General features: G+C 27.9%; 3 protein-coding genes and 1 long non-coding RNA gene across 4 annotated transcripts; 2 read left to right on the top strand and 2 right to left on the bottom strand.

Moving 5' to 3' along the window:
- Positions 1-2,694: 2,694 nt before the first annotated feature.
- LOC139782150 (uncharacterized) lies at positions 2,695-5,081 on the top strand. Its single transcript, XM_071721099.1, has 3 exons — positions 2,695-4,385; positions 4,498-4,566; positions 4,746-5,081. The coding sequence occupies exons 1-3, from the start codon at positions 2,816-2,818 to the stop codon at positions 4,994-4,996; spliced, it is 1,890 nt and encodes a 629-aa protein (XP_071577200.1). The 5' UTR covers positions 2,695-2,815; the 3' UTR covers positions 4,997-5,081.
- Positions 5,082-6,734: 1,653 nt separating this feature from the next.
- LOC139782148 (uncharacterized) lies at positions 6,735-9,121 on the bottom strand. Its single transcript, XM_071721097.1, has 3 exons — positions 7,431-9,121; positions 7,250-7,318; positions 6,735-7,070 (listed from the first exon to the last, which is right to left on the bottom strand). Exons 1-3 carry the CDS (start codon positions 8,998-9,000, stop codon positions 6,820-6,822), a joined length of 1,890 nt encoding a protein of 629 aa, XP_071577198.1. The 5' UTR covers positions 9,001-9,121; the 3' UTR covers positions 6,735-6,819.
- A 2,359-nt stretch (positions 9,122-11,480) lies between these two features.
- Positions 11,481-12,681, bottom strand: LOC139782139 (uncharacterized). The gene is made up of 4 exons (XR_011720798.1): positions 12,611-12,681; positions 12,279-12,365; positions 12,056-12,133; positions 11,481-11,647 (listed from the first exon to the last, which is right to left on the bottom strand). It is a non-coding gene; the product is annotated as an uncharacterized lncRNA (long non-coding RNA).
- A 3,072-nt stretch (positions 12,682-15,753) lies between these two features.
- Positions 15,754-16,596, top strand: LOC139782147 (bifunctional polynucleotide phosphatase/kinase-like). The gene is made up of 4 exons (XM_071721096.1): positions 15,754-16,026; positions 16,120-16,181; positions 16,271-16,404; positions 16,486-16,596. Exons 1-3 carry the CDS (start codon positions 15,754-15,756, stop codon positions 16,272-16,274), a joined length of 339 nt encoding a protein of 112 aa, XP_071577197.1. The 3' UTR covers positions 16,275-16,404; positions 16,486-16,596.
- Positions 16,597-19,145: the final 2,549 nt, after the last annotated feature.

The following is a 19,145-nucleotide window of genomic DNA, read 5'->3' on the forward strand; positions in this document are numbered from 1 at the left end:
CTAATTTGTTTTAGAAAAAATGAGTTAATCACTAGATATAATTCCAAATGCTTAAATTTGATATTGGATTTTCATTTTATTATCTATTGTTTATTAAACATTAAAATTCTTTGCTGATTGCTGATTTGATTATTAGGGTATACTATTGAAATTTTTTAAATTATTAATTACAGTTGTAAAAAAAGAACTTTATTCAAACGAAAAACGAAAAAAGGAAAATCAAATTCAAGAACTTAATAACAAAAGAACATAAGTAAGATGAACATAAGAGTGAAAAACGTACAAGAAAGTGAAATTAATTTAGGCGTTATTCTACACAATGATGATACTGGAATAACAAATAATTATACAAATAAAAATAAAACAAATGAAATTAAGTTATATAATAATCTACAAGATAACTCAGGTATGATGTTCAATTATTGTATTCAAAATATTTTTAAAACATTTTCGACTTCTAAGTTTGTACATTTATCGATTGCATAAATAGAGAAAAGTATGTTTCGCAAAGCAATTGTAGAGATTATAAGATACAACAAAAATAGAAATAAAGATGGAAAATGAAAATAAAGTAAATTTCAAGATTGTTCTATAAAATTATGAAAGTAGAAATACTAATAATCATAAGTTTTGAAAAGATAATAAATTAATATTATATAATGAACAGAAATTGGAAGGTACACAGTAAATTTCTAAGTCATAAAAATCCTAGAGCTGAAAGATAAAATATCTATATAATGTTTATATAAAGATATTATTTATTAACAGAAATGAATGAAACTGAAGATAGAAAAATTCTCGACGGACATAACAAAACGCGTGTTTTACAAAATTATAAAGAGAGTGAAAAGAGTAATAAACAGTTTAATAATATACAAGGTAATTTGAAGTCAAAATAAGATAGAAATAAAATCTGATAGAAGTTTTGGTATTTTTAATTGAAATGTCATGTGACATATACATATTCATTTACCTATCAGTTTTTCCTTTAGTTTCTTATTTTGAAATAATTGATATTTTATTTTAACATCTGCCGCTTTTATAGATCGTTCTCAATTTCTGCTTGCTGCGTTTAATCGCGCATTTTATAAAAACTTGTCATATAATGAAAATTCAAGCAAGCAACTAATATGTAATGACAGAAAAAATAAATCTGAAACAATTACAGAACTGGAAGTATGCAGGTAAATAAGTTTTCCTAATGTTGCACAATAATAAATGAAAAATTTTAATTTAATAAAATACGAATAATTTACTAGTTATTTCAGATGTATGCGGCAAATTATGGCAACAAGACACTTTTGAAGACAAGTATGTAAAATATATGTACGACATAGCGCATCACAAATATTTCATAAAGAAATAAAATATATAGTTAAAACTCTTTAATTTAAATAATTTTATCTAAAATAGTTATAATTACAATTTTGTAAATATTTGATTTTTAAATTCAAAATTATATTTAAAAAAAGTACTTTAATTAAAAGTACTTTAATTAAAAAAGTACTTAAATAAAGAATTAATTGTTCATATTAAAATTTTTTTTAAATTGTTTCTTTCTACAAACAGCATTATTTTTCTATTAGAAGAAAACATTTCTCTTTACTATTTCTATAAATATTTATATCAATTAATGTTTCATAAAACCAAAACATCAAAAACTAATAATTAATCTAGTTTTATTTTAACGCTATGCTTTATATTCTTTTTGCCATGTCTTACATATTATTTTATGGTTACGCTTTATTTGCTATTTTTTCTGTGTATTATACATACTATTTGTTTTATAAATTGTTATATTGTTGAAAGTATTACACACATTTTTCTTGGAATAGATTGAAGCAGTATTCAGACAAAACATGTTCCTGAACTTGTTAAGGAATTAGAGATATTTTAGTTTTTTATTTCAATTTTTATTTTGTGACTAATTTGCATCGAAATATATCATGCATTTATTTTTATGCATATATAAAGAATCTATATAAATTATTTATGTTTGATTGCAGGTATCAGTCTGAAAGTAACTCGCCAAATTTAACTGTATCGGACAAATCATTAATTTTACAACAAAGTAATTATAACAATGAAGAAATAGGAAACTGTTTGCTAGATTGTAGTAGTATTAATGATACTTCTTTTATAATGGATGAATTGATGCCTTTCAATAATACATATACATTAGAAAATTTTCCTGAAATTGAAGATATTACCCAAAGTTAGTTAATAAGTAAAATTTTGTCATAAAAATTATATATAAGTTTTATTAAAATTTTATTTACACGTATTTACATCTTTACATATTTAATAAAGTTATATATACAGTAATGTTTTATGTTTAGTGGAATTAGGAAATACTATAATAGAAGAACAAGTGGAGAATAATCCGGAGAAAAATAGTGAAAATATCGAAGATGAGAACTACTTTGACAAAGATTATGAACCATCAGAAGATTCAGCTAGCTACACAGATTATGAAAGCAATGATGAACTTATAAACGAAAATGAAGCAAGTGCATGTAACAATAGCTTAAACGAATCGACTACTTTTAATTTATCAACAACCGCAAATGCATCGGGTGTATCAGGATGTGATGATGCACAACTTACAATTGATAATTCTCGTAGTGGCACAAAAAAATATTACTGTTTTTATTGTAAGTTACCAAAAGCAAAAATTGCAAGACATTTAGAAAGTGTACATCGTAATGAAGAAGATGTTAAGAAATTCGCTGCATTACCGAAAGGATGTCTTGAACGTAAAAAAATAATTGAAACAATACGTCGAAAAGGAGAATTTCAATTTAACACGAACAAAATGTTAAATGATGGCAAGTTACATGTTGTTAGAAGACCGAATATAAAGTTTGACAAAACAGCTAATGAATATGGAGTGTGTATCAAATGTCATGGATTTTTTTCTAAAAATACTTTACGAAATCATGTTCGAAAGTGTGTAAATGTAAAACATTCTAAAAATCGAATAATAACAGTCCTTGGACGAGCAATCCTCGGTAGAATTAATGAAATAGCTTCTCAAACTCTAAAAAAAGTGATCTTTCCAGTGTTAAGAGAAGATTCTATTACGCGTCTTATAAGATATGACGAATTAATTATTCGATATGGTAACAAACTTTGTATGAAATACAAACCGCAGCATCAACACGATATGGTGCGAAATCGATTACGAACACTTGGACGATTTTTAAAAGCATTAAAAGAAATAAACAATGAAATTACAGATTTTGCCTCACTATATGAACCAAAATATTACGATGACTGTATTAAAGCAGTATATCAAGTAGCTCGATATAATACAGAAACTCAGAAATTTGAGGCTGCTTATACAGCATTTCAGTTAGGTACATTATTAAAAGAAGTTGGAGAATTATGGCGCTCACAGTGTATTAAAAATCATGATCCTGTTAAAAAGGCTCTAGTTGAAGATTTTCTTTCTCTTCGTAAAGAAGATTTTAGCCATTCAGTTAACAAAACAGTAATGGAAACGAGAGCACATATGATACGACAAAAAAAAGAAGTAGCTCCAAGTATAAGCGATATAAAAAAGCTTTACAATTATGTAAACAGTAAGAGACATGAAGCATACAATATTTTGAAGGAAGAATTTTCATATAATGTATGGTTAACTCTGGGTCAATGTACATTAATTTCTATGCAAATATATAACAGAAAACGCGCTGGTGAAATGCAAAGAATACTATTAGAAGATTTTTATAACTATGAAAGTTTAAATGAACAAAGTGATCCAGATCTTTTTAAGTCTCTCTCAAATTCAGCAAAAGCAATTGCACGCAAATATGTACGATTTCAAATTAGAGGAAAATTAGGTCGTCCTGTTCCTGTCTTATTACATTTTGATCTATTAAATTGTATACAATTATTTATACAATGCCGAGATAAAGCTAATGTACATCCAAAAAACCCATACGTTTTTGGTGTAAAAGGTTTCCATAAACAGAGATTTAAATACTTAAGAGCATGCGATCATATGCGACAATTTGCTCATGAATGTGGAGCTGACCATCCTGAAAGATTGCGAGGTACTCTTCTTAGGAAACATATCGCAACCAATTGTCACAAATTAAAGTTAACAGAAGTAGAAGTATCCGAATTAGCAGATTTTATGGGACATAAAGAAAATATACATAAGCAATTCTATAGATTACCTCAAAAAGAGGCTGATATTCTCAATATCACCAAATATCTGGAAGCTGCACTAGGGACAGATATTAACACTCAAAGTGACAGCGATAATGATAGCAATAGTGATGAAAATGATGATTACGATAATGGTACCATTAGTTTAAACAATACTACTGATGATGATAACTTTACTAATAATAATACTAATAGTACTAATGTGCAAGGTACGAAATGATATTATCACTATTATATTTTCAAAACTCCATTTTATGTAAAGAGAAAAAAAGTTTATATTTTAATACAGATATATATTTGAAAAGATTATTTTATTTACAGAATCTGATGACAGTTTGATTTCAAAAAGGAAAAGTAAAATTACGAAAAATCCAAAGAAATTACACAACAGTAAGTTCGATGTTTTCATACATGATCAAACTCGAAATCATTAATTTCATTGTACAAGTTACTTTAATTTCAAATATACATTTCTATTGTATATACGTACCATACGTAATAATGTACCATAAATTTTGTTTTGTTTAAAAAAATTGCTTATTTAACAACCTTCATCTTTTTAATTATAGATAATAAAGCAAAAATGAAGTGCAAACGTATACGTTGGCCTGATGAACAGAAAAATATAGTGCTAAAAGCATTTAATAGATACTTATATACTAATAAATGTCCCACTCCTAAGGAAATTGCAGCTCTAATAGCAGCTAATCCTTGTTTACAAACACGAACGATAAGTCAAGTCAAAACCTGGTTTAACAATCAACAGAAAGATTTACGTTCTAAAAACACGAACGATAAGTCAAGTAAAAACCTGGTTTAACAATCAACAGAAAGATTTACGTTCTAAATTTTGAGATTATCTTGTTTTTATTGTCTCTAGAGAGATATTTATAAAATGTTTAAAAATTTTCAGGCACTTAAACACTATATTCAAAAATGTTTCTTGAATTTACATGAAAGATAAAAAATATTTTGTTATTTTTATTTTTTTTTCATATTGACAGTAAAAATATAATAGTATTTATTTATAACATATATTCTAACAACAAGAAATTATATATTTCACTTAATTTAAAAAACAATTACAAATATATAAGGCGTATATAGAAAATGTAATGAGTAAAATATGAATAAATTGCGTTAATTGATGTCAGATTGTGATGTACTTTTCTGTCCTAAATTTATATGTCTGTTATTACATGCATGCATTCGTTATTACTTATATTGACAAAGTTGCTTGTTAATCAATTTATTAAATAGAGAAGTTAGCTCATTGACACTTGCCTAAATATTATCTTATTAAATATAAACCAATTTATTAGTAGCTTATCAATAGTTCTTATGATTAAATAACTTGTAATAATTATTTTTTAATTCTACATGTAATGTTTGTTTTAAGACTGTCGTTTGGAATAAACAATATGTCTTACATTTCTTTATAATAAAACTATGAGATTGTTAAGATACTGCAAAATTAAAAACATTGAAACCAACCAGGGTAACATTAAGATTAAGAAACTAAGACTAAAAAATAACTACGTATTTTCTATTACTGTTAATATTTTCCACGTGTTTACGTAGATTATATACATATATTTATAGATTATCTTGTTTATATATATATACACGTATAAATACACGTATATATACAAATTTTATGCATAACGATTATTTTGAGGACAATTTGTAGACGCATTGATTACTTTGGGAACTTTAAATGCATAGCGATTACTGTAAGGACTAAATATAAGGTTCCCAAAGTAATCAATGCGTCTACAAATTGTCCTCAAAATAATCGTTATGCATAAAATTTGTATATATACGTGTATTTATACGTGTATATATATATAAACAAGATAATCTATAAATATATGTATATAATCTACGTAAACACGTGGAAAATATTAACAGTAATAGAAAATACGTAGTTATTTTTTAGTCTTAGTTTCTTAATCTTAATGTTACCCTGGTTGGTTTCAATGTTTTTAATTTTGCAGTATCTTAACAATCTCATAGTTTTATTATAAAGAAATGTAAGACATATTGTTTATTCCAAACGACAGTCTTAAAACAAACATTACATGTAGAATTAAAAAATAATTATTACAAGTTATTTAATCATAAGAACTATTGATAAGCTACTAATAAATTGGTTTATATTTAATAAGATAATATTTAGGCAAGTGTCAATGAGCTAACTTCTCTATTTAATAAATTGATTAACAAGCAACTTTGTCAATATAAGTAATAACGAATGCATGCATGTAATAACAGACATATAAATTTAGGACAGAAAAGTACATCACAATCTGACATCAATTAACGCAATTTATTCATATTTTACTCATTACATTTTCTATATACGCCTTATATATTTGTAATTGTTTTTTAAATTAAGTGAAATATATAATTTCTTGTTGTTAGAATATATGTTATAAATAAATACTATTATATTTTTACTGTCAATATGAAAAAAAAATAAAAATAACAAAATATTTTTTATCTTTCATGTAAATTCAAGAAACATTTTTGAATATAGTGTTTAAGTGCCTGAAAATTTTTAAACATTTTATAAATATCTCTCTAGAGACAATAAAAACAAGATAATCTCAAAATTTAGAACGTAAATCTTTCTGTTGATTGTTAAACCAGGTTTTTACTTGACTTATCGTTCGTGTTTTTAGAACGTAAATCTTTCTGTTGATTGTTAAACCAGGTTTTGACTTGACTTATCGTTCGTGTTTGTAAACAAGGATTAGCTGCTATTAGAGCTGCAATTTCCTTAGGAGTGGGACATTTATTAGTATATAAGTATCTATTAAATGCTTTTAGCACTATATTTTTCTGTTCATCAGGCCAACGTATACGTTTGCACTTCATTTTTGCTTTATTATCTATAATTAAAAAGATGAAGGTTGTTAAATAAGCAATTTTTTTAAACAAAACAAAATTTATGGTACATTATTACGTATGGTACGTATATACAATAGAAATGTATATTTGAAATTAAAGTAACTTGTACAATGAAATTAATGATTTCGAGTTTGATCATGTATGAAAACATCGAACTTACTGTTGTGTAATTTCTTTGGATTTTTCGTAATTTTACTTTTCCTTTTTGAAATCAAACTGTCATCAGATTCTGTAAATAAAATAATCTTTTCAAATATATATCTGTATTAAAATATAAACTTTTTTTCTCTTTACATAAAATGGAGTTTTGAAAATATAATAGTGATAATATCATTTCGTACCTTGCACATTAGTACTATTAGTATTATTATTAGTAAAGTTATCATCATCAGTAGTATTGTTTAAACTAATGGTACCATTATCGTAATCATCATTTTCATCACTATTGCTATCATTATCGCTGTCACTTTGAGTGTTAATATCTGTCCCTAGTGCAGCTTCCAGATATTTGGTGATATTGAGAATATCAGCCTCTTTTTGAGGTAATCTATAGAATTGCTTATGTATATTTTCTTTATGTCCCATAAAATCTGCTAATTCGGATACTTCTACTTCTGTTAACTTTAATTTGTGACAATTGGTTGCGATATGTTTCCTAAGAAGAGTACCTCGCAATCTTTCAGGATGGTCAGCTCCACATTCATGAGCAAATTGTCGCATATGATCGCATGCTCTTAAGTATTTAAATCTCTGTTTATGGAAACCTTTTACACCAAAAACGTATGGGTTTTTTGGATGTACATTAGCTTTATCTCGGCATTGTATAAATAATTGTATACAATTTAATAGATCAAAATGTAATAAGACAGGAACAGGACGACCTAATTTTCCTCTAATTTGAAATCGTACATATTTGCGTGCAATTGCTTTTGCTGAATTTGAGAGAGACTTAAAAAGATCTGGATCACTTTGTTCATTTAAACTTTCATAGTTATAAAAATCTTCTAATAGTATTCTTTGCATTTCACCAGCGCGTTTTCTGTTATATATTTGCATAGAAATTAATGTACATTGACCCAGAGTTAACCATACATTATATGAAAATTCTTCCTTCAAAATATTGTATGCTTCATGTCTCTTACTGTTTACATAATTGTAAAGCTTTTTTATATCGCTTATACTTGGAGCTACTTCTTTTTTTTGTCGTATCATATGTGCTCTCGTTTCCATTACTGTTTTGTTAACTGAATGGCTAAAATCTTCTTTACGAAGAGAAAGAAAATCTTCAACTAGAGCCTTTTTAACAGGATCATGATTTTTAATACACTGTGAGCGCCATAATTCTCCAACTTCTTTTAATAATGTACCTAACTGAAATGCTGTATAAGCAGCCTCAAATTTCTGAGTTTCTGTATTATATCGAGCTACTTGATATACTGCTTTAATACAGTCATCGTAATATTTTGGTTCATATAGTGAGGCAAAATCTGTAATTTCATTGTTTATTTCTTTTAATGCTTTTAAAAATCGTCCAAGTGTTCGTAATCGATTTCGCACCATATCGTGTTGATGCTGCGGTTTGTATTTCATACAAAGTTTGTTACCATATCGAATAATTAATTCGTCATATCTTATAAGACGCGTAATAGAATCTTCTCTTAACACTGGAAAGATCACTTTTTTTAGAGTTTGAGAAGCTATTTCATTAATTCTACCGAGGATTGCTCGTCCAAGGACTGTTATTATTCGATTTTTAGAATGTTTTACATTTACACACTTTCGAACATGATTTCGTAAAGTATTTTTAGAAAAAAATCCATGACATTTGATACACACTCCATATTCATTAGCTGTTTTGTCAAACTTTATATTCGGTCTTCTAACAACATGTAACTTGCCATCATTTAACATTTTGTTCGTGTTAAATTGAAATTCTCCTTTTCGACGTATTGTTTCAATTATTTTTTTACGTTCAAGACATCCTTTCGGTAATGCAGCGAATTTCTTAACATCTTCTTCATTACGATGTACACTTTCTAAATGTCTTGCAATTTTTGCTTTTGGTAACTTACAATAAAAACAGTAATATTTTTTTGTGCCACTACGAGAATTATCAATTGTAAGTTGTGCATCATCACATCCTGATACACCCGATGCATTTGCGGTTGTTGATAAATTAAAAGTAGTCGATTCGTTTAAGCTATTGTTACATGCACTTGCTTCATTTTCGTTTATAAGTTCATCATTGCTTTCATAATCTGTGTAGCTAGCTGAATCTTCTGATGGTTCATAATCTTTGTCAAAGTAGTTCTCATCTTCGATATTTTCACTATTTTTCTCCGGATTATTCTCCACTTGTTCTTCTATTATAGTATTTCCTAATTCCACTAAACATAAAACATTACTGTATATATAACTTTATTAAATATGTAAAGATGTAAATACGTGTAAATAAAATTTTAATAAAACTTATATATAATTTTTATGACAAAATTTTACTTATTAACTAACTTTGGGTAATATCTTCAATTTCAGGAAAATTTTCTAATGTATATGTATTATTGAAAGGCATCAATTCATCCATTATAAAAGAAGTATCATTAATACTACTACAATCTAGCAAACAGTTTCCTATTTCTTCATTGTTATAATTACTTTGTTGTAAAATTAATGATTTGTCCGATACAGTTAAATTTGGCGAGTTACTTTCAGACTGATACCTGCAATCAAACATAAATAATTTATATAGATTCTTTATATATGCATAAAAATAAATGCATGATATATTTCGATGCAAATTAGTCACAAAAATAAAAATTGAAATAAAAAACTAAAATATCTCTAATTCCTTAACAAGTTCAGGAACATGTTTTGTCTGAATACTGCTTCAATCTATTCCAAGAAAAATGTGTGTAATACTTTCAACAATATAACAATTTATAAAACAAATAGTATGTATAATACACAGAAAAAATAGCAAATAAAGCGTAACCATAAAATAATATGTAAGACATGGCAAAAAGAATATAAAGCATAGCGTTAAAATAAAACTAGATTAATTATTAGTTTTTGATGTTTTGGTTTTATGAAACATTAATTGATATAAATATTTATAGAAATAGTAAAGAGAAATGTTTTCTTCTAATAGAAAAATAATGCTGTTTGTAGAAAGAAACAATTTAAAAAAAATTTTAATATGAACAATTAATTCTTTATTTAAGTACTTTTTTAATTAAAGTACTTTTAATTAAAGTACTTTTTTTAAATATAATTTTGAATTTAAAAATCAAATATTTACAAAATTGTAATTATAACTATTTTAGATAAAATTATTTAAATTAAAGAGTTTTAACTATATATTTTATTTCTTTATGAAATATTTGTGATGCGCTATGTCGTACATATATTTTACATACTTGTCTTCAAAAGTGTCTTGTTGCCATAATTTGCCGCATACATCTGAAATAACTAGTAAATTATTCGTATTTTATTAAATTAAAATTTTTCATTTTATTATTGTGCAACATTAGGAAAACTTTATTTACCTGCATACTTCCAGTTCTGTAATTGTTTCAGATTTATTTTTTCTGTCATTACATATTAGTTGCTTGCTTGAATTTTCATTATATGACAAGTTTTTATAAAATGCGCGATTAAACGCAGCAAGCAGAAATTGAGAACGATCTATAAAAGCGGCAGATGTTAAAATAAAATATCAATTATTTCAAAATAAGAAACTAAAGGAAAAACTGATAGGTAAATGAATATGTATATGTCACATGACATTTCAATTAAAAATACCAAAACTTCTATCAGATTTTTATTTCTATCTTATTTTGACTTCAAATTACCTTGTATATTATTAAACTGTTTATTACTCTTTTCACTCTCTTTATAATTTTGTAAAACACGCGTTTTGTTATGTCCGTCGAGAATTTTTCTATCTTCAGTTTCATTCATTTCTGTTAATAAATAATATCTTTATATAAACATTATATAGATATTTTATCTTTCAGCTCTAGGATTTTTATGACTTAGAAATTTACTGTGTACCTTCCAATTTCTGTTCATTATATAATATTAATTTATTATCTTTTCAAAACTTATGATTATTAGTATTTCTACTTTCATAATTTTATAGAACAATCTTGAAATTTACTTTATTTTCATTTTCCATCTTTATTTCTATTTTTGTTGTATCTTATAATCTCTACAATTGCTTTGCGAAACATACTTTTCTCTATTTATGCAATCGATAAATGTACAAACTTAGAAGTCGAAAATGTTTTAAAAATATTTTGAATACAATAATTGAACATCATACCTGAGTTATCTTGTAGATTATTATATAACTTAATTTCATTTGTTTTATTTTTATTTGTATAATTATTTGTTATTCCAGTATCATCATTGTGTAGAATAACGCCTAAATTAATTTCACTTTCTTGTACGTTTTTCACTCTTATGTTCATCTTACTTATGTTCTTTTTGTTATTAAGTTCTTGAATTTGATTTTCCTTTTTTCGTTTTTCGTTTGAATAAAGTTCTTTTTTTACAACTGTAATTAATAATTTAAAAAATTTCAATAGTATACCCTAATAATCAAATCAGCAATCAGCAAAGAATTTTAATGTTTAATAAACAATAGATAATAAAATGAAAATCCAATATCAAATTTAAGCATTTGGAATTATATCTAGTGATTAACTCATTTTTTCTAAAACAAATTAGAAAAAAGTAAAGTAAAAAAATAAAAAATTATTAAGTTTTACATTATAATAATATTTAATCAATAGACAATATAGTTTATTTCTCTAATTATTTTTAACTTATTAAATTAAACAATTTATTAATGATAACCCAATAACTATCTCTAAATTAATAAAATAGTATGTAAAAAAAAATACAAAACAGTATTATAATAAGTATGTAAAATTTATAGAATTAAAAATTAATATGTAGATACCTTTTATATAAAAGTTCGATAATATTTTATTTTCTATTATGGTTGGAATCTGACGTTCTCTGAAGTGCGTTACTTGATCTAATTTTGAGAAAATATTACATAGTTAGTAGTTTTACAAATATTAGACACATTTAAAAATATACATTAAAGTTAAGACTTATTCGTAATAGTACTCTAATAGTTTTATAATAGATTTATTACTCTGTATTATTCATTTTCTTACTCGTTTTTCTGATAACTTTCGTCAAATAAATGTAAGGAATATTCATATTTAAATTATTCGCAATATTTTTAAGTACACCATAGTTTCCTGAAAAAGAATGAAAATATTGATAACATTTATATGTTTAAAAAATTAAATTACATTTTTGCACTTATAAAAAATTACTGGTTACAATAAAAGATACATTCCACTCAACACTACAAATGCTTCGAAGCACTTCTTTTCTCCTTTCTCTCAATAAAGAAAGAAGCAGAAGAAGGATGCTTCAAAGTGTTTGTAGCATCAAATGAACCGCAGCTGTGACAATTGTGTTTAAGTTAGAATATACGTACCATGCTTAGCTATTATAACGTCATGTTTCTTTTTTCTGTTTGTGCACACATAGTGCTTTCGATTTCTTTTTATTAAGAAATAATGTATTTTTGCCATGTTTTCTATAAAAAAAACAGTGAATTTGCTTAAGGTAAATGTACCAATGCCGGGACGCTTAAGACCGATGTCTGGACACCTTTATTATTTCAGTTTTTAAGTAAGTATAACGCGAATTAAAATTAAAGACAAAACTATAATACGAAAAAAATACTTTTATTTATGATTCTTCGATTCGAATTTGCATTATAACTTATTTAAGAACTAAAATGATAAAAATGTCCAGACACAGGTACGTGTCCGGGCATTGGTACATTTACCTTAAATACAACAAACTTTGTATGCACATTGAAGACTATCATTACCTAACCTAAATTAAACTTTCTTACCTCAGCTTATCTAAATACAAAAAACGCAGAGAAACTTGATTCAATATTCAATATTTGGGTGCAATTGTTTACGCAAGGCTGCGTGCAGAAACATCACCCAAGTGCTAAAAATCCTACAGCATATGTTACGTGCACTATAAATTTTCAGCGCTCGGGTGATGTTTCTGCACGCAGCCCTGTGTAAACGAATGCACCCTTTATTCCGTCAAACAACGAAACGTTACGTTTACATACTAATAACGTCTACCTAATCTTTGATTTCCACGTATACGTTGCCGCGCTTTACAGTCATCAAATACAAAATGACATAGATGCATATGCATAGCATGAGAATGTTCAGACCAATGAGCATGCATTGTAAATTAAGGTCGGTATTCATAGTCGATTCGTATATTTAAGATCGTTTTAAGTATGGTCAGAGGCAGACTTGAGACATCGTCCAACCAATAAAATGTCAGTATTAGCATCTTAAACGTGAAATTTCATGGGCAGTGAAAAGCAGCAGCAGATCGTACTGATTTGCTACAAAATAGAGAAGTTCTCGAGTTTCTAGAACTTCTCTATTTTATAGCCAATCAGTACGATCTGCTGCTGCTTTTCACTGCTCATGAAATTTCACCTTAAGACATTACTTAAAACAATCTTGAAATAAGAATCTTGAAATAAGAATCTTGAATTAAGATCCGACTATGAATAACGGCTTAAGTGGTTCATATTGAACGTTCATTAGTTTAAACAGTCTTATGCTATACATATGCAGCTATGTTATTTTGACAGCTATTAATTTTATTAGAAATATATGTATGTGTATATATGTAATGTTTAATAGTAAAAAATAATAAATAATAAAAGAATAGTATAAACTATTATTTATTTTATTAGTAAGAGATAGTAAGAATTAATATAATAAACGATAAAAATATATTTTCATTAAAAATAATACTTAAAAAATACAAAAATATCCTGCACAAAATTTATAGTAATAAAAACTAGCGTCAATTTGTAGTTGACAGTAAAATTAACTATTATTTTGTCTATATATTATTTTAAAAAATGGATGTGTAAAATAGTGTAATGATAATAATATTTAGTTATTATACATTTATTATATTATATTATCATACACACGTTCACACGCACGCACACACACACACACACACACACACACACACACACACACACACACACACACACACACACACACACAAATTGTATGTATAACAATTATTTTGAGGACAATTTATGTACACAATGATTACTTTAAGAACTAATCATAAGGTGTTCCAACTATACATCTAAAGTCCCCAAAGTAATCAATATATATCTAACAGTCCCCAAAGTAATCAATATACATCTAAAAGTCCCCAAAGTAATCAATATACATCTAAAAGTCCCCAAAGTAATCAATATACATCTGAAAGTCCCTAAAATAATCATTATATATTTTTTTATGCATATATCCGTTACTAGTAATCATATATTGAGTACAATCAAAATACACGAATCAATAACCAATTACGCATCGCATATAACCATTATTAAAATATGTCCTTGAAGTAATCAATTTGCATATATATATATATATATGTATATATATTGTAATATATTACAATCTGTTGTATAATGAATCAATTGTACGATGAAACAAAGTTATTTATCTGGTTATAATATTTACAGTCCTTTGAATCTGAATCCTTTAACCCTTATGTGGGCAACCGGGTACCCGGGTATCCACCGCGCTATATATTTGCTCGTAGTTTGATGAAAAATTAAAATTTCGATTTATGCCTCCGAATCTCCATTATTTAACTCTTTTAGAAGGGAAATTCACTTACAGAAAATTTTTTTTGTAATATTTTGATCCTGAAAAACATGACAAAAGTACACATACATAATGCGGGCAACCAGGGTACCCGGGTACCCACTAGATAAAAAATAATGTTTTTTACTTGTAAATGAATTAATAACATTTTTTATCATTTATTATTGGAATGTTAGTTAATAAATAAACATTTCTAATGATTTTCATGAATTGTGAACATTTATTAGATGCAGTCCATTCTTACTTTCTCTATTCCACCACTCCTGCCTCACCCCTCTCCGGTTACCTACGTTAGTCCGACCTTCGCATCTGCGTGCCTCTCAGGGCCGTACGTTTCACATTTCTGTGAATGTTCTTACGGGCCCCGGGACTCTTATATAACTTAGATAGCTTCTATGGAAGTTTATTTAATAAAATAAATTGTTTCCAAACGATTTCGCACTCATAAATTAAGAAAAACTCGTAGTGGATACCCGGGTACCCTGGTTGCCTAACGACGTGGCAAAAGTTGGTTGCCCACATAAGGGTTAAACGAATTTGGACAATTCGTTGAATCTAAGTTTATCAGATTTTATCTTTCTTCCTATTTTTATCCGACACTGTATACTTGTCGTAACTTTTCGTTGGATCAAAAGGTTCCCATCTACTCGCTGGAAAAATGTGCTCGTTCCTCTTGTACCATGATCTAATGAGAAAAAATAAAAAAATAACATAAAAGAGAATTATACAAAGTATTCTTTTAATGATAAATACCTAAGTAAAACTTTTCCGGCATGTGATTCCTCGATTTCGACAGAAGCATCGTGCATAACACGAATATCATCGTGAACGTCAAATGTGAACAGAGGCCCGCTCTTTCCTCGTGCTTATAGATATCCATTAACAGGTGGTACTTATGGTCGGCAGTCCAGACTCCGGAAAATCGCATTTTGCAAAGAATTATCTGAAGGAATACGGATACGTCAACAGAGACACTTTAGGCAGCTGGCAGAAGTGCATTGCCGCAGTCCAACAATACTTGAATCAAAGAAAAAGTATAGGTATAGACAATACCAATCCCGATCCAGCTTTGAGAAAGAGATACATTGAGGTAGCCAAGAAGCGCAATGTCTCGGTCAGATGTTTCGTCATGACGACAAGTATAGAACACGCGAAACATAATAATAAGGTAATCGGAAATTATCATTAACCGTCATCGTGTGAAAGAATCGTATGAAGTGATGTATCCGAAAATTCTAATCGATTTATTATTATATTACAGTTTCGCGAGTTGACTGATCCAAGCCACATTCCAATCAACGAGATTATTATCAACTCCTACGTGTAAGTAGATTTAGATATATACATCTCTACTCAAAATTATTAGTCTTTGGATATGTATGTAATTATACTTTGATGTTACTCCTTTGCAGGTAAATGGTCGACAGAAGCTTACAATGTGGTACAAAATTGTTCCTCAAAGGGAGTTGCTGCCCAAACTCAGATTGAAGGTCGCATTCAAACTAATATTTATGAAAATATTTATTTTATGATACAAAATTATGAGGTAAGTAGTTATTATTATTTAATCTTTGAGAATCTCTTTGCAGATGCGCAAATTAATTGAAATTAATTGATTTTTTTAAAGCTAATTTCTCTTACTGAAGAACTGGTAATGAACGGACATGCTGAACAAGTAGCATGGGACCAGATGAATGAAGCCAGAAACACTTGAATCCATCTGTACATAAAAGTTGTCAAGAAACTCTACAATTTTCACGCATAATTCGCGATTCTTAGTATGGACTAGAGTTTAATACAATCGCCATTGATGATCCCCTTTAATCGCGTTAAAATTGATTATTTCGCTTTTTGACTTCGTTCTTTACTCATGTTGTAAAATAGTTTTCCGATTGTGTAGAACATTTTTATTTAGAAAGAAAGAAATTTATAAAGATTGCTATATTGATCGTAGAGTAGAGAAAACAATAAGACTTAACATTTTACAAAGTAGTGTCACATTTAAACTAGAACATTGTATCGAATAACTCAGACGAATTAGGAAATTCGTTTTTACGTGACTTATATCTATTTCTGATTGGAACGATTCGAGAACTCATTGAAAAAATTTAATTTCTTTTCACGTTTAAATTTAGGTCACCGTAGATTAAACTTGTTACCTTAGAAGTTATTGTTAAATGGCGCATTTTATTTAATATTCCGCACTTCACTGTTGTGGCATAAAATTATTTTATGTTTCAAAAGATGGAGACTAAGCTTTCGGATTAATCCAGATGAACGCATATATACAGTATATATTTAATTAATTTAGATATTGATGATTCTTGCACGATATGTTAATACATTTTTTTCTATGCAAGATTTCAATGCAGCAGAAACTAGTTAACTGAGAAAAAGAGTCTATAAATGATTCGTAACTCGTGCAATTGCACTCAATTGGAAACGTTTGGCAGTTATGAAATGTTAATATTTAATATTGTTGTTAAACATAATATAGAAATATTTTTCTCGGAAATGTATACAAGTAAGGTTACAATCATTAAATCGCTCACAGTGCTCACGTACATAACTGTGTCGCGCGCTGCGATTAACTCAATTTATTATAATTTATTATAATTTTTTAACAAAGCGAAAATATAGCGATAATATGGCGCAATGAACATCGTTACGTAATAATCATTCGTAATTCATTTTCGTGTATATAATATGTAGCTGACCGCAATCTTTGACTTTATTCAAATTTTGTACAACACTTCATTTAGCATTGTATTAATCATTAAGTAGCTTTGAGTACATTTAGTAGGCTTTGTATATTCGTCAGTTTAATCCTTGAAGTTATTAAGACTTGCATCAATTTTTACCGCAAGTCCTCTTACATCTTTTATACGCCTTCTGTAAAATATATAAAAATATATCATAACTGAATTAACTCGCATATCTTGGTCTGTCTTTTTTTTCTCCATTGTTTAACTTCTATTCGTCTCCCGACTTGACGTACGTATATGCTACTATACTCGTCCAAGACGTTATTCGCGACATTTACAAGCTCTCTGTCTTTCTCTTCAATCGCTCTAAAAAAAAATGTGTCGTCTTGAAGTGATTGATCTCCCTAAAGGATTTAAAAGTTACGCTTTGCGAAGACATAAGATATACGTTAGCTGGAAAATCGATTCACAGCGGGATTAGAAAAAGACTGAATGTTATGCGGTCGGTACTTCAACAGTATAACGGGTGAACGTTTCGCGACTAGGTTAATCCACTTGCATATCGGTCATTGCGATCTCGCTCTTGTACTTGACTCATCGTCATGAGACTAGCTCCATTGTTCGCGAAGATACTTTTCTCTTGTTCTCTTTTCGGCTACCCTAAGGCGCATGTGTGTGTGTGTGTGTGTGTGTGTGTGTGTGTGTGTGTGCGTGTGTGTGTGCGTGCGTGCGTGCGTGTGTGTGTGTGTGTGTGTGTGTGTGTGTGTGTGTGTGTGTCTCAAACGTTTTACTTATTATTAACAACTTCAGACACATTACATTTTTATTTTTAATATACATATGTATAGCATTAACATTAATCATGCTATATTGCGATTATGTTTTATGTTGAAATTGAAAAATATATACAAGGTGTACAACTAAAAGGGTTACAGATTATTATTTTTAAAAAACTAAGCAAAATATTAAATTGTTGTTTTCTTTAGAAATAATAGTCCGTAACACCTTTAGCTTCACACCTTGTACATACTGTTTATAAGATTAAAATGCGTAACACTACAAAAAGGCGTGATATCCGTACAAAATTACCTATTTAAAAAAAAAGGTAAAAAAAGGCGCCAAGTACACGCATAGTAGTGTATATGTATTATGTTGTTACCTCGAAAAAAACAAAGTGGTAGTATTATACCTCCAAATAGCTTTACCCTGTACGTACTGTTTATAAAATGCGTAATACTACAAAAAGGCGTGATATCCGTACAAAATTACCTTTCTTAAAAAAAAGGTAAAGAAAAGCGCCAAGTACACGTATAGTAGTGTATATGTTGTTACCTCAAAAAAAAAGAAAGTGGTAGTATTATACTTCGAAAAAACCTAAGTAACAAGTGGTAGACGTACTCTTTGTATCTCGAAAAATCTCGAAAAAATCTAAGCAGTAGTATCTTTATTTCCAAAAAATTATAACCCAAGTGATGCACATCACAAAATTATGTTACCTTATCAAAGAAGAGTCGCGCTTCAAGTGATCTATTACAATTACAAAAAAGAAATGATATCTCTTTAAATTACAGCGCCAATTACA

The sequence above is a fragment of the Temnothorax nylanderi genome, unplaced genomic scaffold (genome assembly GCF_030848795.1).
Source record: "Temnothorax nylanderi isolate EJ_2023f unplaced genomic scaffold, tnyl_v1.0 TNYL_tig0391_pilon, whole genome shotgun sequence".
NCBI classification, from domain to species: domain Eukaryota; kingdom Metazoa; phylum Arthropoda; class Insecta; order Hymenoptera; family Formicidae; genus Temnothorax; species Temnothorax nylanderi.